We start from the raw sequence: 18,284 nt of genomic DNA on the forward strand, positions 1-18,284 counted from the left end.
ACTGACTAGGTATCCCCCCTTTCCCTTTACAACTGACTAGGTATCCCCCTTTCCAACTGACTAGGTATCCCCCCTTTCCAACTGACTAGGTATCCCTCTTTCCAACTGACTAGGTATCCCCCTTTCCAACTGACTAGGTATCCCCCTTTCCATTTGACTAGGTATCCCCCTTTCCAACTGACTAGGTATCCCCCTTTCCAACTGACTAGGTATCCCCCTTTCCAACTGACTAGGTATCCCCCTTTCCCTTTCCAACTGACTAGGTATCCCCCCTTTCCCTTTCCAACTGACTAGGTATCCCCCCTTTCCAACTGACTAGGTATCCCCCCTTTCCAACTGACTAGGTATCCCCCCTTTCCAACTGACTAGGTATCCCCCCTTTCCAACTGACTAGGTATCCCCCCTTTCCCTTTCCAACTGACTAGGTATCCCCCTTTCCAACTGACTAGGTATCCCCCCTTTCCAACTGACTAGGTATCCCCCCTTTCCAACTGACTAGGTACCCCCTTTCCCTTTCCAACTGACTAGGTATCCCCCTTTCCCTTTCCAACTGACTAGGTATCCCCCCTTTCCCTTTCCAACTGACTAGGTATCCCCCCTTTCCAACTGACTAGGTATCCCCCCTTTCCAACTGACTAGGTATCCCCCTTTCCAACTGACTAGGTATCCCCCTTTCCCTTTCCAACTGACTAGGTATCCCCCCTTTCCCTTTCCAACTGACTAGGTATCCCCCCTTTCCCTTTCCAACTGACTAGGTATCCCCCCTTTCCAACTGACTAGGTATCCCCCTTTCCCTTTCCAACTGACTAGGTATCCCCCCTTTCCCTTTCCAACTGACTAGGTATCCCCCCTTTCCCTTTCCAACTGACTAGGTATCCCCCCTTTCCCTTTCCAACTGACTAGGTATCCCCCCTTTCCCTTTCCAACTGACTAGGTATCCCCCCTTTCCAACTGACTAGGTATCCCCCCCTTTCCAACTGACTAGGTATCCCCCTTTCCAACTGACTAGGTATCCCCCCCTTTCCAACTGACTAGGTATCCCCCTTTCCAACTGACTAGGTATCCCCCTTTCCCTTTCCAACTGACTAGGTATCCCCCCTTTCCAACTGACTAGGTATCCCCCTTTCCAACTGACTAGGTATCCCCCTTTCCAACTGACTAGGTATCCCCCCTTTCCCTTTCCAACTGACTAGGTATCCCCCCTTTCCAACTGACTAGGTATCCCCCTTTCCAACTGACTAGGTATCCCCCCTTTCCCTTTCCAACTGACTAGGTATCCCCCCTTTCCAACTGACTAGGTATCCCCCCTTTCCCTTTCCAACTGACTAGGTATCCCCCTTTCCAACTGACTAGGTATCCCCCCCTTCCCTTTCCAACTGACTAGGTATCCCCCTTTCCCTTTCCAACTGACTAGGTATCCCCCCTTTCCTTTCCAACTGACTAGGTATCCCCCCTTTTCCCTTTCCAACTGACTAGGTATCCCCCCTTTACAACTGACTAGTTATCCCCCCTTTCCCTTTCCAACTGACTAGGTATCCCCCCTTTCCCTTTCCAACTGACTAGCTATCCCCCTTTCCAACTGACTAGGTATCCCCCTTTCCCTTTCCAACTGACTAGGTATCCCTCTTTCCAACTGACTAGGTATCCCCCTTTCCTTTCCAACTGACTAGGTACCCCCCTTTCCCTTTACAACTGACTAGTTATCCCCCCTTTCCAACTGACTAGGTATCCCCCTTTCCAACTGACTAGGTATCCCCCCTTTCCAACTGACTAGGTATCCCCCCTTTCCCTTTCCAACTGACTAGCTATCCCCCCTTTCCCTTTCCAACTGACTAGCTATCCCCCCTTTCCCTTTCCAACTGACTAGGTATCCCCCCTTTCCAACTGACTAGGTATCCCCCCTTTCCCTTTCCAACTGACTAGGTATCCCCCCTTTCCCTTTCCAACTGACTAGGTATCCCCCCTTTCCCTTTCCAACTGACTAGGTATCCCCCCTTTCCAACTGACTAGGTATCCCCCCTTTCCAACTGACTAGGTATCCCCCCTTTCCCTTTCCAACTGACTAGGTATCCCCCTTTCTGTAATGTGTAAATATGAGACTATTATGTAAAACATGTCCATTGTTCAGAAATCAGATTGTAATAATCAACATATTTTTAAGCAAATCTTCCTTAAAACTTTTGTTTTATATTTCTGGTTATATTGGTCATGGATGTTCATAAGTCATTTTATTGTATCACCCAGCACTAGCGTCAAACCCAGTCCCTTACATTGAACTCACTTGAATGTGGCATCATGGGCGTGTAGACCTTGGGGTCGATGGTGCCCATGGGTGGAGGCAGGAGAGGGTTGGCGAAGCTTCGTAGGGGGTGCGTGGGCCTGACGCAGGCGGTAGGGATGGTACGGGTCGAGGTACCTCCAACCTCCTCTGTGCCAGGGAGAGAGAGCTCCCCTTTACCTCCTACACCTGGCTGACTGCTACTGCTGCTAATCAAGGTCTGCTGCTGTACTCCCAGCGTGGTGCTGCCCTCTGTCGAGATCGCTGCACAGAGAGAGACAGAGAAACACATTAGTTAGTTAGTTAGTTAGTTAGTTAGGTAGTTAATGAGTTAGTTAGTTAGTTAGTTCCACCAGTTAGTTAGTTAGTTAGTTAGTTAGTTAGTTAGTTCCACCAGTTAGTTAGTTAGTTAGTTAGTTAATTAGTAAATTAGTTAGTTAGTAAATTAGTAAGTTAGTTAGTTAGTTAGTTAGTTAGTTAGTAAATTAGTAAGTTAGTTAGTTAGTTAGTTAGTTAGTTAGTTACACCTGTTAATTAGTTAGTTAGTTAGTTCCACCAGTTCGTTAGTTAGTTAGTTAGTTAGTTAGTTAGTTAGTTCCACCTGTTAGTTAGTTAGTTAGTTAGTTAGTTAGTTAGTTAGTTCCACCTGTTAGTTAGTTAGTTCCACCTGTTAGTTAGTTAATTAGTTAATTCGTTAGTTAATTAGTTAGTTCCGCCTGTTAGTTAGTTAATTAGTAAGTTAGTTAATTAGTAAGTTAGTTAGACAATTAGTAATTTAGTTAGATAATTAGTTAATTTGTTAGTTAATTAGTTAGTTCCACCAGTTAGTTAGATAATTAGTTAATTAATTTGTTTATTAGTTAGTTAGTTAGTTACATCAGTTAATTAATTAGTTAATTCGTTAGTTAATTAGTTAGCTCCACCTGTTAGTTAGTTAATTAGTAACAACAAAAAAATGATCAAAATAGAAGTATATTTGTCTGTGTGTACTCTCTAGTATCTGGACAGTAACCTCATGCTGAGAGACCCAGGCTGTCCTACTCCTAGTAACCTCATGCTGAGAGACCCAGGCTGTCCTACTCCTAGTAACCTCATGCTGAGAGACCCAGGGAGCCCTACTCCTAGTAACCTCGTGCTGAGAGACCCAGGGAGCCCTACTCCTAGTAACCTCATGCTGAGAGACCCAGGCTGTCCTACTCCTAGTAACCTCATGCTGAGAGACCCAGGGAGCCCTACTCCTAGTAACCTCATGCTGAGAGACCCAGGGAGCCCTACTCCTAGTAACCTCATGCTGAGAGACCCAGGCTGTCCTACTCCTAGTAACCTCATGCTGAGAGACCCAGGGAGCCCTACTCCTAGTAACCTCGTGCTGAGAGACCCAGGGAGCCCTACTCCTAGTAACCTCGTGCTGAGAGACCCACGGAGTCCTACTCCTAGTAACCTCATGCTGAGAGACCCAGGCTGTCCTACTCCTAGTAACCTCATGCTGAGAGACCCAGGCTGTCCTACTCCTAGTAACCTCGTGCTGAGAGACCCAGGGAGCCCTACTCCTAGTAACCTCGTGCTGAGAGACCCAGGCTGTCCTACTCCTAGTAACCTCATGCTGAGAGACCCAGGCTGTCCTACTCCTAGTAACCTCATGCTGAGAGACCCAGGGAGCCCTACTCCTAGTAACCTCATGCTGAGAGACCCAGGGAGCCCTACTCCTAGTAACCTCATGCTGAGAGACCCAGGGAGCCCTACTCCTAGTAACCTCATGCTGAGAGACCCAGGCTGTCCTACTCCTAGTAACCTCGTGCTGAGAGACCCAGGGAGCCCTACTCCTAGTAACCTCATGCTGAGAGACCCAGGGAGCCCTACTCCTAGTAACCTCATGCTGAGAGACCCAGGGAGCCCTACTCCTAGTAACCTCATGCTGAGAGACCCAGGGAGCCCTACTCCTAGTAACCTCATGCTGAGAGACCCAGGCTGTCCTACTCCTAGTAACCTCATGCTGAGAGACCCAGGGAGCCCTACTCCTAGTAACCTCATGCTGAGAGACCCAGGCTGTCCTACTCCTAGTAACCTCATGCTGAGAGACCCAGGGAGCCCTACTCCTAGTAACCTCATGCTGAGAGACCCAGGGCTGTCCCTACTCCTAGTAACCTCATGCTGAGAGACCCAGGGAGCCCTACTCCTAGTAACCTCATGCTGAGAGACCCAGGGAGCCCTACTCCTAGTAACCTCATGCTGAGAGACCCAGGGAGCCCTACTCCTAGTAACCTCATGCTGAGAGACCCAGGGAGCCCTACTCCTAGTAACCTCATGCTGAGAGACCCAGGGAGCCCTACTCCTAGTAACCTCATGCTGAGAGACCCAGGGAGCCCTACTCCTAGTAACCTCATGCTGAGAGACCCAGGGAGCCCTACTCCTAGTAACCTCATGCTGAGAGACCCAGGGAGCCCTACTCCTAGTAACCTCATGCTGAGAGACCCAGGGAGCCCTACTCCTAGTAACCTCATGCTGAGAGACCCAGGGAGCCCTACTCCTAGTAACCTCATGCTGAGAGACCCAGGGAGCCCTACTCCTAGTAACCTCATGCTGAGAGACCCAGGCTGTCCTACTCCTAGTAACCTCATGCTGAGAGACCCAGGCTGTCCTACTCCTAGTAACCTCATGCTGAGAGACCCAGGGAGCCCTACTCCTAGTAACCTCATGCTGAGAGACCCAGGCTGTCCTACTCCTAGTAACCTCATGCTGAGAGACCCAGGGAGCCCTACTCCTAGTAACCTCATGCTGAGAGACCCAGGGAGCCCTACTCCTAGTAACCTCATGCTGAGAGACCCAGGGAGCCCTACTCCTAGTAACCTCATGCTGAGAGACCCAGGGAGCCCTACTCCTAGTAACCTCATGCTGAGAGACCCAGGCTGTCCTACTCCTAGTAACCTCATGCTGAGAGACCCAGGCTGTCCTACTCCTAGTAACCTCATGCTGAGAGACCCAGGGAGCCCTACTCCTAGTAACCTCATGCTGAGAGACCCAGGCTGTCCTACTCCTAGTAACCTCATGCTGAGAGACCCAGGGAGCCCTACTCCTAGTAACCTCATGCTGAGAGACCCAGGGAGCCCTACTCCTAGTAACCTCATGCTGAGAGACCCAGGGAGCCCTACTCCTAGTAACCTCATGCTGAGAGACCCAGGGAGCCCTACTCCTAGTAACCTCATGCTGAGAGACATGTAACATAAAAGGATGAACGCTGATCACATTACCGTGCATTAGGAATGAGTGTCCTATATACATCCTGTCTAGGATGCCTGGATACACATACTTTAAACATGCCATAAGAGCCAATCATGTGTTTGCTGTATAAATGAGAATATTTTCTGTTTACATGACTAGTAGAGAATGATACCTAGCTCGAGGGGTGTTTACAAAAACACTAATCTACGCTGTTTTGATTTCTTTATTAGCACCAAAAAACAAAAAAAAACAAGTGATAGACAACAATAAAAACGAATAAAATAGAAAAAGTGTTCAGGTGTGGTTGGAAGCCAACACCACAAAACAACTATATACAATATATAGGTAACAGATAATAAAACCTACAAATTCTAATGTATTCATTAATTGATCAGTAATCACAACAAAAAAATATCTTTATTTTTTGTTGGAATGTGTGTGTGGGGGGGGATTATGGGGGGGAGTTAGGCCATATGGAGGAGAATACTGAGTAGTTGTCTTGTTGCCATGACGCTAATGTCTTGTTGGCGTTATGCTAATGTATTGTTGCCATGACACTAATGTCTTGTTGGCATTACACTAATGTCTTGTTGGCATTACACTAATGTCTCGTTGCCATGACACTAATGTCTCGTTGCCATGACACTAATGTCTCGTTGCCATGACACTAATGTCTCGTTGCCATGACACTAATGTCTCGTTGCCATGACACTAATGTCTTGTTGGCATTACACTAATGTCTTGTTGGCATTACACTAATGTCTCGTTGCCATGACGCTAATGTCTTGTTGGCGTTACACTAATGTCTCGTTGCCATGACGCTAATGTCTTGTTGGCGTTACACTAATGTCTCGTTGCCATGACGCTAATGTCTTGTTGGCGTTACACTAATGTCTCGTTGCCATGACGCTAATGTCTTGTTGGCGTTACACTAATGTCTCGTTGCCATGACGCTAATGTCTTGTTGGCGTTACACTAATGTCTCGTTGCCATGACACTAATGTCTTGTTGGCATTACACTAATGTCTTGTTGGCATTACACTAATGTCTCGTTGCCATGACGCTAATGTCTTGTTGGCGTTACACTAATGTCTCGTTGCCATGACGCTAATGTCTTGTTGGCGTTACACTAATGTCTCGTTGCCATGACGCTAATGTCTTGTTGGCGTTACACTAATGTCTCGTTGCCATGACGCTAATGTCTTGTTGGCGTTACACTAATGTCTCGTTGCCATGACGCTAATGTCTTGTTGGCGTTACACTAATGTCTTGTTGGCGTTACACTAATGTCTCGTTGCCATGACGCTAATGTCTTGTTGGCGTTACACTAATGTCTTGTTGGCGTTACACTAATGTCTTGTTGGCGTTACACTAATGTCTTGTTGGCGTTATGCTAATGTCTCGTTGGCGTTATGCTAATGTCTCGTTGGCGTTATGCTAATGTCTTGCTGACATTGGCAGCGTAACAAGATCGGTAGCCGTGCCATTCTATCTTTACTGTGCTGAAACAAGATCTAAAGAACTTGTTGGTAAAAACGCCAAGAGTCTTGACCAGGGGGCATTTAATACTTGTCTTTTTATTTAACCAATAAAACACCCTTGAGTTTAGAAACGTCTTTTACTGTCTTAATGTCTTGGACATCTATGGCCCCTCTCCTCTCCTATCCTCTATTTCCTCTCCTCTCCTCCTTCTACCTCGTTTGCTCTCTCCATTCAGTCAAAGTGATTTCCCCGACACTGAAACGAACCTAATTCCGCGTCTTGGCCCAGCCTGAAGATTGCCCCTCGTCTTAAATTACAAATATAGATCAATGAGCTATAAGCCAATTACTTGGGCTTGTGTCACGAATGGCACCGTATTCTGTAATTCATAGGCTGCACCTCCGTCACTCGGTCGATTCATCCCGACGTTCTCAAGCAGCCATTCAACCAGCAGTACCACAGTGGTGCCATAAAGACGTGATCAAGCCCAGTCATTCAACCAGCAGTACCACAGTGGTACCATAAAGACGTTCTCAAGCCCAGTCATTCAACCAGCAGTACCACAGTGGTACCATAAAGACGTGATCAAGCCCAGTCATTCAACCAGCAGTACCACAGTGGTGCCATAAAGACGTTCTCAAGCAGCCATTCAACCAGCAGTACCACAGTGGTGCCATAAAGACGTGATCAAGCAGCCATTCAACCAGCAGTACCACAGTGGGGCCATAAAGACGTGATCAAGCCCAGTCATTCTGGACGGAGGCTTACAACTGTTTTTAGTCTAAATTACACTATTAGTGTCCTTGGAAACACGATGACGTTGATCAAATTGGCAAATATTTAGTAGGAAACAACTTTGTCATCATCATTATCATGTCATCAAATTCTTACTTTAGACAGATGGTAATGTTATCATCAGCAGCAAAGTTCGTCAAAAAAAGAATTAGCTAGCAATGCTAACGTTTGCTAGCTAAATTCCGGTGGTCTCCCCTCAATCTTAGTTAACGTTAAACTGCGCCTAAAGTCAATCTGGCGACATCAAAATGATGACAGAAGGTTTTTCCTATGTATTATTTTGCCTCCTTTGAAATGTAATTGTATTTCCTTAATGCATTTTTAATGAAATCATAATCAGTACTCAATACAGCATTGCTCAGTCGGGCGTCAGTCCACAACTAACGTTCAAAACAATATTATGATGAAAATGTGCAACCAACAAATAGTCAACTGCATTTGACCAGGGCCTATAGGGTGATATAGGGGATAGGGTGTAAATGGCTAATACATCTTGGCCTCAGTGTCATTTACTCGCCTCGCCAAGGCTGGTCTTAGCACTAACGAGCAAGCATGGAGTGTGGCGGAGTGAGAGAGAAAAAGACAGTGCTAATGAGAAGTAAATGTCTATTAGAGAAATTGAGACCAGAGGCAAGAAGAAAGAAAGAAAGAGATACAGTGAGGAGGAGGGACAGAGATTAAGAGGTGCAGACTCCTTTTGGGAAAGTAAAAGTAAGAGAAAGAGAGAGAAAGAGAGAGAGAGAGAGAGAGAGAGAGAGAGAGAGAAAACAGCTGAACACTGTGACTGACCCAAACTGAAGGAAAGCTTTGACTATGTACAGACTCAGTGGGCATAGACTTGCTATTGAGAAAGATCTCCGTAGGCAGACCTGGCTCTCAAGAGAAGACAGGCTATGTAGATAAACAGTATAACAGAGAGAGAGAGATAAACAGTATAACAGAGAGAGATAAACAGTATAACAGAGAGAGAGAGATAAACAGTATAACAGAGAGAGATAAACAGTATAACAGAGAGAGATAAACAGTATAACAGAGAGAGAGAGATAAACAGTATAACAGAGAGAGAGATAAACAGTATAACAGAGAGAGATAAACAGTATAACAGAGAGAGATAAACAGTATAACAGAGAGAGAGAGATAAACAGTATAACAGAGAGAGAGATAAACAGTATAACAGAGAGAGAGATAAACAGTATAACAGAGAGAGAGAGATAAACAGTATAACAGAGAGAGAGAGATAAACAGTATAACAGAGAGAGAGAGATAAACAGTATAACAGAGAGAGATAAACAGTATAACAGAGAGAGAGATAAACAGTATAACAGAGAGAGAGATAAACAGTATAACAGAGAGAGAGAGATAAACAGTATAACAGAGAGAGAGATAAACAGTATAACAGAGAGAGCTAAACAGTATAACAGAGAGAGAGATAAACAGTATAACAGAGAGAGAGATAAACAGTATAACAGAGAGAGATAAACAGTATAACAGAGATAGAGATAAACAGTATAACAGAGAGAGAGATAAACAGTATAACAGAGAGATAAACAGTATAACAGAGAGAGATAAACAGTATAACAGAGATAAACAGTATAACAGAGAGAGAGATAAACAGTATAACAGAGAGAGAGATAAACAGTATAACAGAGAGAGAGAGATAAACAGTATAACAGAGAGAGAGAGATAAACAGTATAACAGAGAGAGAGATAAACAGTATAACAGAGAGAGAGAGAGATAAACAGTATAACAGAGAGAGAGAGAGATAAACAGTATAACAGAGAGAGAGAGATAAACAGTATAACAGAGAGAGAGAGATAAACAGTATAACAGAGAGAGATAAACAGTATAACAGAGAGAGAGATAAACAGTATAACAGAGAGAGAGAGATAAACAGTATAACAGAGAGAGAGATAAACAGTATAACAGAGAGAGATAAACAGTATAACAGAGAGAGATAACAGTATAACTAGAGATAGAGAGAACAGTATAACTAGAGATAGAAGATAAACAGTATAACAGAGAAAACAGGGCTATAACAGTATAAGGGATAAACAGTATAACAGAGAGAGAGATAAACAGTTATAACAGAGAGAGAGATAAACAGTATAACAGAGAGAGAGAGATAAACAGTATAACAGAGAGAGAGAGATAAACAGTATAACAGAGAGAGATAAACAGTATAACAGAGAGAGAGATAAACAGTATAACAGAGAGAGATAAACAGTATAACAGAGAGAGAGAGATAAACAGTATAACAGAGAGAGAGATAAACAGTATAACAGAGAGAGATAAACAGTATAACAGAGATAGAGATAAACAGTATAACAGAGAGAGAGATAAACAGTATAACAGAGAGATAAACAGTATAACAGAGAGAGATAAACAGTATAACAGAGAGAGAGAGATAAACAGTATAACAGAGAGAGAGATAAACAGTATAACAGAGATAGAGATAAACAGTATAACAGAGAGAGATAAACAGTATAACAGAGATAGAGAAGAGAGATTGACATACAGAATCACTGTAAACGGTACTGACTTCCACCTGTTGTGTAGCTGCGGTCCACGGTGAGGCTGGGGAAGGGCATCGGTCTCAGGGTGAACTTGGGGTGAGTGGTCAATGTACCATGGCTGTACCCGCAGGTGGGCGAGGGCAGAATGCCAGGGTACTGGCTGCCCTCCAGGGTTGGCACTGGAATGGCACTGACAACAGCTGGGTAGGAGGGGAGGAGAGACAGAAAACAGGAAACATAATGAGAGAAATTGAACAACAGGGTTAAAATAACCATGTGAATATTGTGAGTATTCCAAATGGCACCCGGTTCATCCCATTTTGGGACACAAATATAAACGGATAAACAGATAAACAACAACAGTCACCGTTTAGACTAAAACAGGAAAACAACATGTTTTTATTCTAGGTCATCTAGCCCCTAGTGAAACTGTTTTATTCAAAGTAACTTACAGTACAGTTTATAGGATCAATTAGCGACAAAGTAGTGCTGTATACACTGAACGGCCTACTGACTTCCTATAAACACTTCATAACAGCATTAGGGGACATTCTTACTGAAGAGAGGTACTAAACACAGACCTAATAGGAACATCTGAAGACAGGAAGAGAGGTACTAAACACAGACCTAACAGGAACATCTGAAGACAGGAAGAGAGGTACTAAACACAGCCCTAACAGGAACATCTGAAGACAGGAAGAGAGGTACTAAACACAGCCTTAACAGGAACATCTGAAGACAGGAAGAGAGGTACTAAACACAGCCCTAACAGGAACGTCTGAAGACAGGAAGAGAGGTACTAAACACATTCCTAACAGGAACATCTGAAGACAGGAAGAGAGGTACTAAACACAGCCCTAACAGGAACATCTGAAGACAGGAAGAGAGGTACTATAATTTCTGTTTATGCCAGGCTGTTCCCAACATGGAGTTAAGCAAGCAGGCAGGCAGGCAGGCAGGCAGGCAGACAGACGGACAGACGGACAGACGGAGAAAAATACTGGAGAACTAGTGACTGACTGAGCCTTGACCTTGAAAAGAGCCCTGAGGGCTTAAAGAAGGGAGAGAGAGAGAGAGAGAGAGAGGAGGGAGAGTGGGATGGAGGAGAGTGCTTTGCTGTTAAAACGCCCAGGGTACTCCACACAGAGAGAGATCGCTATCTCTTAAACTGTCTCCAACCTGGAGGGGAGAAAGAATTGTGTGGTGTGTGTGTGTGTGTGTGTGTGTGTGTGTGTGTGTGTGTGTGTGTGTGTGTGTGTGAGAGAGAGAGAGAGATTTCTCTCCCATCTATCACTTCTAGAGTCTATCACAATAGGATCCATCTGTACCTTGCAGCATCCGGAGAAACCTCCATTATGCTGTCAATGTGACTTCCATTACATAGGAGTTCACTATACTGCAGTACTACTGAGGCTATTCTCTGTACTCACTATACTGTAGTACTGACTACTGAGGCTATTCTCTGTACTCACTATACTGTAGTACTGACTACTGAGGTCACTGAGATGAGGGAGATGAGGAAGATGGGGGAGATGAAGGTAGATGAGGGGAGATGAGGGAGATGGGGGGAGATGAGGGGAGATGAGGGGAGATGAGGGGAGATGAGGAGAGATGAGGAGAGATGAGGGGAGATGAGGGGAGATGAGGGGAGATGGGGAGAGATGAGGGGAGATGAGGGGAGATGAGGGGAGATGAGGGAGATGAGGGGTGATGGGGAGATGAGGGGAGATGAGGGGAGATGAGGGGAGATGAGGGGAGATGAGGAGAGATGAGGAGAGATGAGGGGAGATGAGGGGAGATGAGGGAGATGAGGGGTGATGGGGGAGATGAGGGGAGATGAGGGGAGATGAGGAGAGATGAGGAGAGATGAGGGGAGATGAGGGGAGATGAGGGGAGATGAGGGGAGATGGGGAGATGAGGGGAGATGAGGGGAGATGAGGGGAGATGGGGGTAGATGGGGAGATGAGGAAGATGAGGGTAGATGGGGAGATGAGGGGAGATGAGGGGAGATGAGGGGAGATGAGGGTAGATGAGGGTAGATGAGGGTAGATGAGGGGAGATGAGGGTAGATGGGGTAGATGGGGAGAGATGAGGGGAGATGAGGGGAGATGAAGAGATGAGGAGAGATGAGGGGAGATGAGGGGAGATGAGGGGAGATGAGGGGAGATGAGGAAGATGAGGAAGATGAGGGGAGATGAGGGGAGATGAGGGGAGATGGGGGAGATGAGGGGAGATGAGGAAGATGGGGAGATGAGGAAGATGAGGGGAGATGAGGGGAGATGAGGAAGATGAGGGGAGATGAGGGGAGATGAGGGGAGATGAGGAGAGATGAGGGGAGATGAGGAGAGATGGGGGAGATGAGGAAGATGAGGGGAGATGAGGGGAGATGAGGGGAGATGAGGGGAGATGAGGAAGATGGGGAGATGAGGAAGATGAGGGGAGATGAGGGGAGATGAGGAAGATAGGGGAGATGAGGGGAGATGAGGGGAGATGAGGGGAGATGAGGGGAGATGGGGAGATGAGGGGAGATGAGGGGAGATGAGGAAGATGGGGAGATGAGGAAGATGAGGGGAGATGAGGGGAGATGGGGAGATGAGGGGAGATGAGGGGAGATGAGGGTAGATGAGGGTAGATGAGGGGAGATGAGGGGAGATGGGGGTAGATGAGGAAGATGAGGGTAGATGAGGGTAGATGAGGAAGATGAGGGGAGATGAGGGGAGATGAGGGGAGATGAGGGTAGATGAGGAGAGATGAGGGGAGATGAGGGGAGATGAGGGGAGATGAGGGGAGATGAGGGGAGATGAGGGGAGATGAGGAGCGATGAGGGGAGATGAGGGGAGATGAGGGGAGATGAGGGGAGATGGGGGAGATGAGGGGAGATGGGGGAGATGGGGGTAAATGAGGTAAGATAAGGTAGATGAGGTAGCCTCAGTACACAAATTAAAGCAATTAGCAATGCATTTATGTTAAAACTTTACATTCGTTTATAAAACAGGTCTCCAGTAAACCTACCAACATATGTACCTTTGTTAAAACTTGTGATAATATACAGTCCCAGTCAGAAGTTTGGACACACCTACTCATTTAAGGGTTTTTCTTTATTTTTACTACTTTCTACATTGTAGAATAATAGTGAAGACATCAAAACTATGAAATAACACATGGAATCATGTAGTAACCCAAAAAGTGTTAAAAAAAATCGAAATATATTTTATATTTGAGATACCACAAATTCAGCCAACAAGTGCTCAACATATGTGGGAACTCCAAGACTTTTGGAAAAGCATTCCAGGTGAAGCTGGTTGAGAGAATGCCAAGAATGTGCAAAGCTGTCATCAAGGCAAAGGATGGATAATTTGAAGAATCTCAAATATAAAATATATTTTTTGGGTTACTACATGATTTCATAGTTTTGGTATTTTCAATATTTCACAATGTAGAAAATAGTAAAAAATAAATAAAAGGAAAACCATTGAATGAGTAGTGGTGTCCAAACTTTTGACTGGTACCGTAGTCAGTTTATAACAATTAGACCACAGTTCAGACAGAAACGCGTCGTAATTAGAATGTTGACATAACGCAGTGACATCAATTAATCTCACTAATATCATTTTAATTGGATTAATATTCTGGGAATGACTCGGTAGACCCATTTAATCCTAATCTCGTAATCTGATAATCAACTCAGATTATGACCTCTTCTCAGCAGAAATATGAGGTTGCAGCAGTAAAAGCATCAGTTTTGACTGATTATGTTTCTGTCCGGGTAAAGCCTCTAGTCATCTCCTGTAATGTCAGTTTCATTAAGGAGAAGGAGAAGACAGGAGAAAAGAGGAGAAGAGAGGGGAGAAGAGGAGGAGAGGAGAGGAGAGGAGAGGAGGGGAGGGGAGAGGAGAGGAGAGGAGGGGAGGGGAGAGGAGAGGAGGGGAGAGGAGGGGAGAGGAGAGGAGAGGAGAGGAGAGGAGAGGAGAGGAGAGGAGAGGAGAGGAGAGGAGAGGAGAGGAGAGGAGAGGAGAGGAGAGGAGAGGGGAGAGGAGAGGTAGAGGACCCCTCTCTCTCTGTTTTACTGCTGCAACCTTATATTTCTACTGAGAAAAGGTCATAATCTGAGTTGATTATCAGATTACGAGATTAGGATTAAATGGGTCTACCGAGTCATTCCCAGGTGATTAATCCAATTAAAATGATATTAGTGAGATTAATTGATGTCGCTGCGTTATGTCAACATTCTAATTACGATGCGTTTCTGTCTGATCTGTGGTCTAATTAAAACCACTACGGTCACGGATTTCTTCCATCCTTGGCTAATAAATCTAACGCCACAATGTGATGGTAGTGCTGCGTCAGCATTTAGGACGATGTTCAAATCCCACATCTGTAACCACCTCCTTTGGCCTCTTGTGTTTAAAAAAGAAGTGTCAGGGGTACAGTAAACATTACTGCACAGTAATTAACGAGCTGCCCTGATGAGGGTCTGATTAAAGCACAGACAGAGGGATGTGTGTGTGTGTGTGTGTGTGTGTGTGTGTGTGTGTGTGTGTGTGTGTGTGTGTGTGTGTGTTGGAGGCCTGTGTGATGGCTAGCAGTGGGTGCCTACAGCAGCCTAGCACTGTTAACTACTGAGTGTCACTGAGCATGCCCACTAGGGTCCAGGTAGGTAACTACTGAGCATGCCCACTAGGGGTCCAGGTAGGTAACTACTGAGCATGCCCACTAGGGGTCCAGGTAGGTAACTACTGAGCATGCCCACTAGGGTCCAGGTAGGTAACTACTGAGCATGCCCACTAGGGGTCCAGGTAGGTAACTACTGAGCATGCCCACTAGGGGTCCAGGTAGGTAACTACTGAGCATGCCCACTAGGGGTCCAGGTAGGTAACTACTGAGCATGCCCACTAGGGGTCCAGGTAGGTAACTACTGAGCATGCCCACTAGGGGTCCAGGTAGGTAACTACTGAGCATGCCCACTAGGGGTCCAGGTAGGTAACTACTGAGCATGCCCACTAGGGGTCCAGGTAGGTAACTACTGAGCATGCCCACTAGGGGTCCAGGTAGGTAACTACTGAGCATGCCCACTAGGGGTCCAGGTAGGTAACTACTGAGCATGCCCACTAGGGGTCCAGGTAGGTAACTACTGAGCATGCCCACTAGGGGTCCAGGTAGGTAACTACTGAGCATGCCCAATAGGGTCCAGGTAAGTAACTACTGAGCATGCCCACTAGGGTCCAGGTAGGTAACTACTGAGCATGCCCACTAGAGTCCAGGTAGGTAACTACTGAGCATGCCCACTAGGGTCCAGGTAGGTAACTACTGAGCATGCCCACTAGGGTCCAGGTAGGTAACTGTTTGTCTATGTTCAGTCTACAATCCAGATTAGATGGTTTGTCTATGTTCAGTCTACAATCCAGATTAGATGGTTTGTCTATGTTCAGTCTACAATCCAGATTAGATGGTTTGTCTATGTTCAGTCTACAATCCAGATTAGATTGTTTGTCTATGTTCAGTCTACAATCCAGATTAGATTGTCTACGTTCAGTCTACAATTCAGATTAGACTGTCTACGTTCAGTCTACAATCCAGATTAGACTGTCTACGTTCAGTCTACAATCCAGATTAGACTGTCTACGTTCAGTCTACAATCCAGATTAGACTGTCGATGTTCAGTCTACAATCCAGATTAGACTGTCTACGTTCAGTCTACAATCCAGATTAGACTGTCTATGTTCAGTAATAACTGATCCAGGCGATGAGGCTACCTTCCCGCCAGAGGGCCTGTAATCTCAGGAGTCTGCATCCTGCCAGCCACGTCTCTGATCTGAGCTCAGTGGAGTGTCTCTCTCTCTTTCTCTGTGAGATGGATTCCGGCTGATCGTGATTGACTAGTGGTTAGTGTGTGTTGTTAACTTACGGGTGTTGCTAGGCTGAGAGTCCATGGGGATCAACAGCTTGGTACGTGTTGCCCTCCTGGCAGCTAGAGAGCGCTCTAACGTAGAGATGCAGCTGGAAGCCTCATCGTTGTCTCCACCTGGAAAGGAAATAATTCTTGTATGAATTGTCTATTTTGAAGTTTTGTTGACATTTTATTATTGTACTCAGGGATCCCTTGTAAATAAGATTCCTTTTTTTCATTGGGATTCCACCTGACTAAATGAAGAATACAGAAAAACAGAAGGCGGTGATGAACCAATGACGAGTACTGTCGAGGCAGGGGTCGGCAACCTTTATGACTTGAAGTAATTTTGGTTAAAAAAAAAATAATAAAAAAAAAAAATAACAAGATTTTTTTTTGAGGGAGCCGCACAACAACAAAAAAAGTGAGCCATGTTCATGCGTAACAGAGTCGATATCTGATATTCAGCACCACAGATAGCTGTCGGATCAAATTACCACAGAATCTAGGATTGGTGAAGGTGAGAGGGAGAATCATAGTGAACATACAGGTGAAGGTGAGAGGGGGAATCATAGTGAACATACAGGTGAAGGTAGATTCATAGTGAACATACAGGTGAAAGTGAGAGGGAGAATCAAAGTGAACATACAGGTGAAGGTAGATTCATAGTGAACATACAGGTGAAGGTGAGAGGGAGAATCAAAGTGAACATACAGGTGAAGGTAGAATCATAGTGAACATACAGGTGAAGGTAGAATCATAGTGAACATACAGGTGAAGGTGAAGGTAGAATCATAGTGAACATACAGGTGAAGGTGAGAGGGAGAATCATAGTGAACATACAGGTGAAGGTAGAATCATAGTGAACATACAGGTGAAGGTGAAGGTAGAATCATAGCGAACAAACAGGTGAAGGTGAGAGGGAGAATCATAGTGAATATACAGGTGAAGGTAGAATCATAGTGAACATACAGGTGAAGGTGAGAGGGAGAATCATAGGGAACATACAGGCGAAGGTAGAATCATAGTGAACATACAGGTGAAGGTAGAATCATAGTGAACATACAGGTGAAGATGAGAGGGAGAATCATAGTGAACATACAGGTGAAGATGAGAGGGAGAATCATAGTGAACATACAGGTGAAGGTAGAATCATAGTGAACATACAGGTGAAGGTAGAATCATAGTGAACATACAGGTGAAGGTAAGAGGGAGAATCATAGTGAACATACAGGTGAAGATGAGAGGGAGATTCATAGTGAACATTCAGGTGAAGGTAGAATCATAGTGAACATACAGGTGAAGGTAGAATCATAGTGAACATACAGGTGAAGGTGAGAGGGAGAATCATAGTGAACATACAGATGAAGATGAGAGGGAGAATCATAGTGAACATTCAGGTGAAGGTAGAATCATAGTGAACATACAGGTGAAGGTAGAATCATAGTGAACATACAGGTGAAGGTGAGAGGGAGAATCATAGTGAACATACAGGTGAAGATGAGAGGGAGAATCATAGTGAACATACAGGTGAAGGTAGGAGGGAGAATCATAGTGAACATACAGGTGAAGGTAGAATCATAGTGAACATACAGGTGAAGATGAGAGGGAGAATCATAGTGAACATACAGGTGAAGTTGAGAGGGAGAATCATAGTGAACATACAGGTGAAGATGAGAGGGAGAATCATAGTGAACATTCACGTGAAGGTAGAATCATAGTGAACATACAGGTGAAGTTAGAATCATAGTGAACATACAGGGGAAGATGAGAGGGAGATTCATAGCGAACATTCTGGTGAAGTTAGAATCATAGTGAATATGCAGGTGAAGGTGAGAGGGAGAATCATAGTGAACATACAGGTGAAGGGAGAATCATAGTGAACATACAGGTGAAGGTAGAATCATAGTGAACATACAGGTGAGGTGAGAGGGAGAATCATAGTGAACATACAGGTGAAGGTAGAATCATAGTGAACATACAGGTGAAAATGAGACGGATAATCATTGTGAACATTCAGGTGAAGGTAGAATCATAGTGAACATACAGGTGAAGCTGAGAGGGAGAATCATAGTGAACATACAGGTGAAGGTAGAATCATAGTGAACA

At 45.1% G+C, this 18,284-nt stretch overlaps 1 protein-coding gene across 1 annotated transcript in view; it reads right to left on the minus strand.

The window, feature by feature from the left end:
* The window catches only part of LOC115159833 (netrin receptor DCC), a 257,441-nt gene that overhangs the window by 25,666 nt on the left and 213,491 nt on the right, over nt 1-18,284 (minus strand). Inside the window, exons 24-26 of the mRNA XM_029709887.1 lie at nt 16,194-16,310; nt 10,315-10,488; nt 2,282-2,542 (exon numbers count right to left, since the gene is read on the minus strand). Of these exons, the coding sequence (XP_029565747.1) occupies nt 2,282-2,542; nt 10,315-10,488; nt 16,194-16,310 (552 nt within the window). The remainder of the gene's footprint in view (nt 1-2,281; nt 2,543-10,314; nt 10,489-16,193; nt 16,311-18,284) is intronic.

Source organism: Salmo trutta, chromosome 23, assembly GCF_901001165.1.
Source record: "Salmo trutta chromosome 23, fSalTru1.1, whole genome shotgun sequence".
Classification (NCBI taxonomy): Eukaryota; Metazoa; Chordata; class Actinopteri; order Salmoniformes; family Salmonidae; genus Salmo; species Salmo trutta.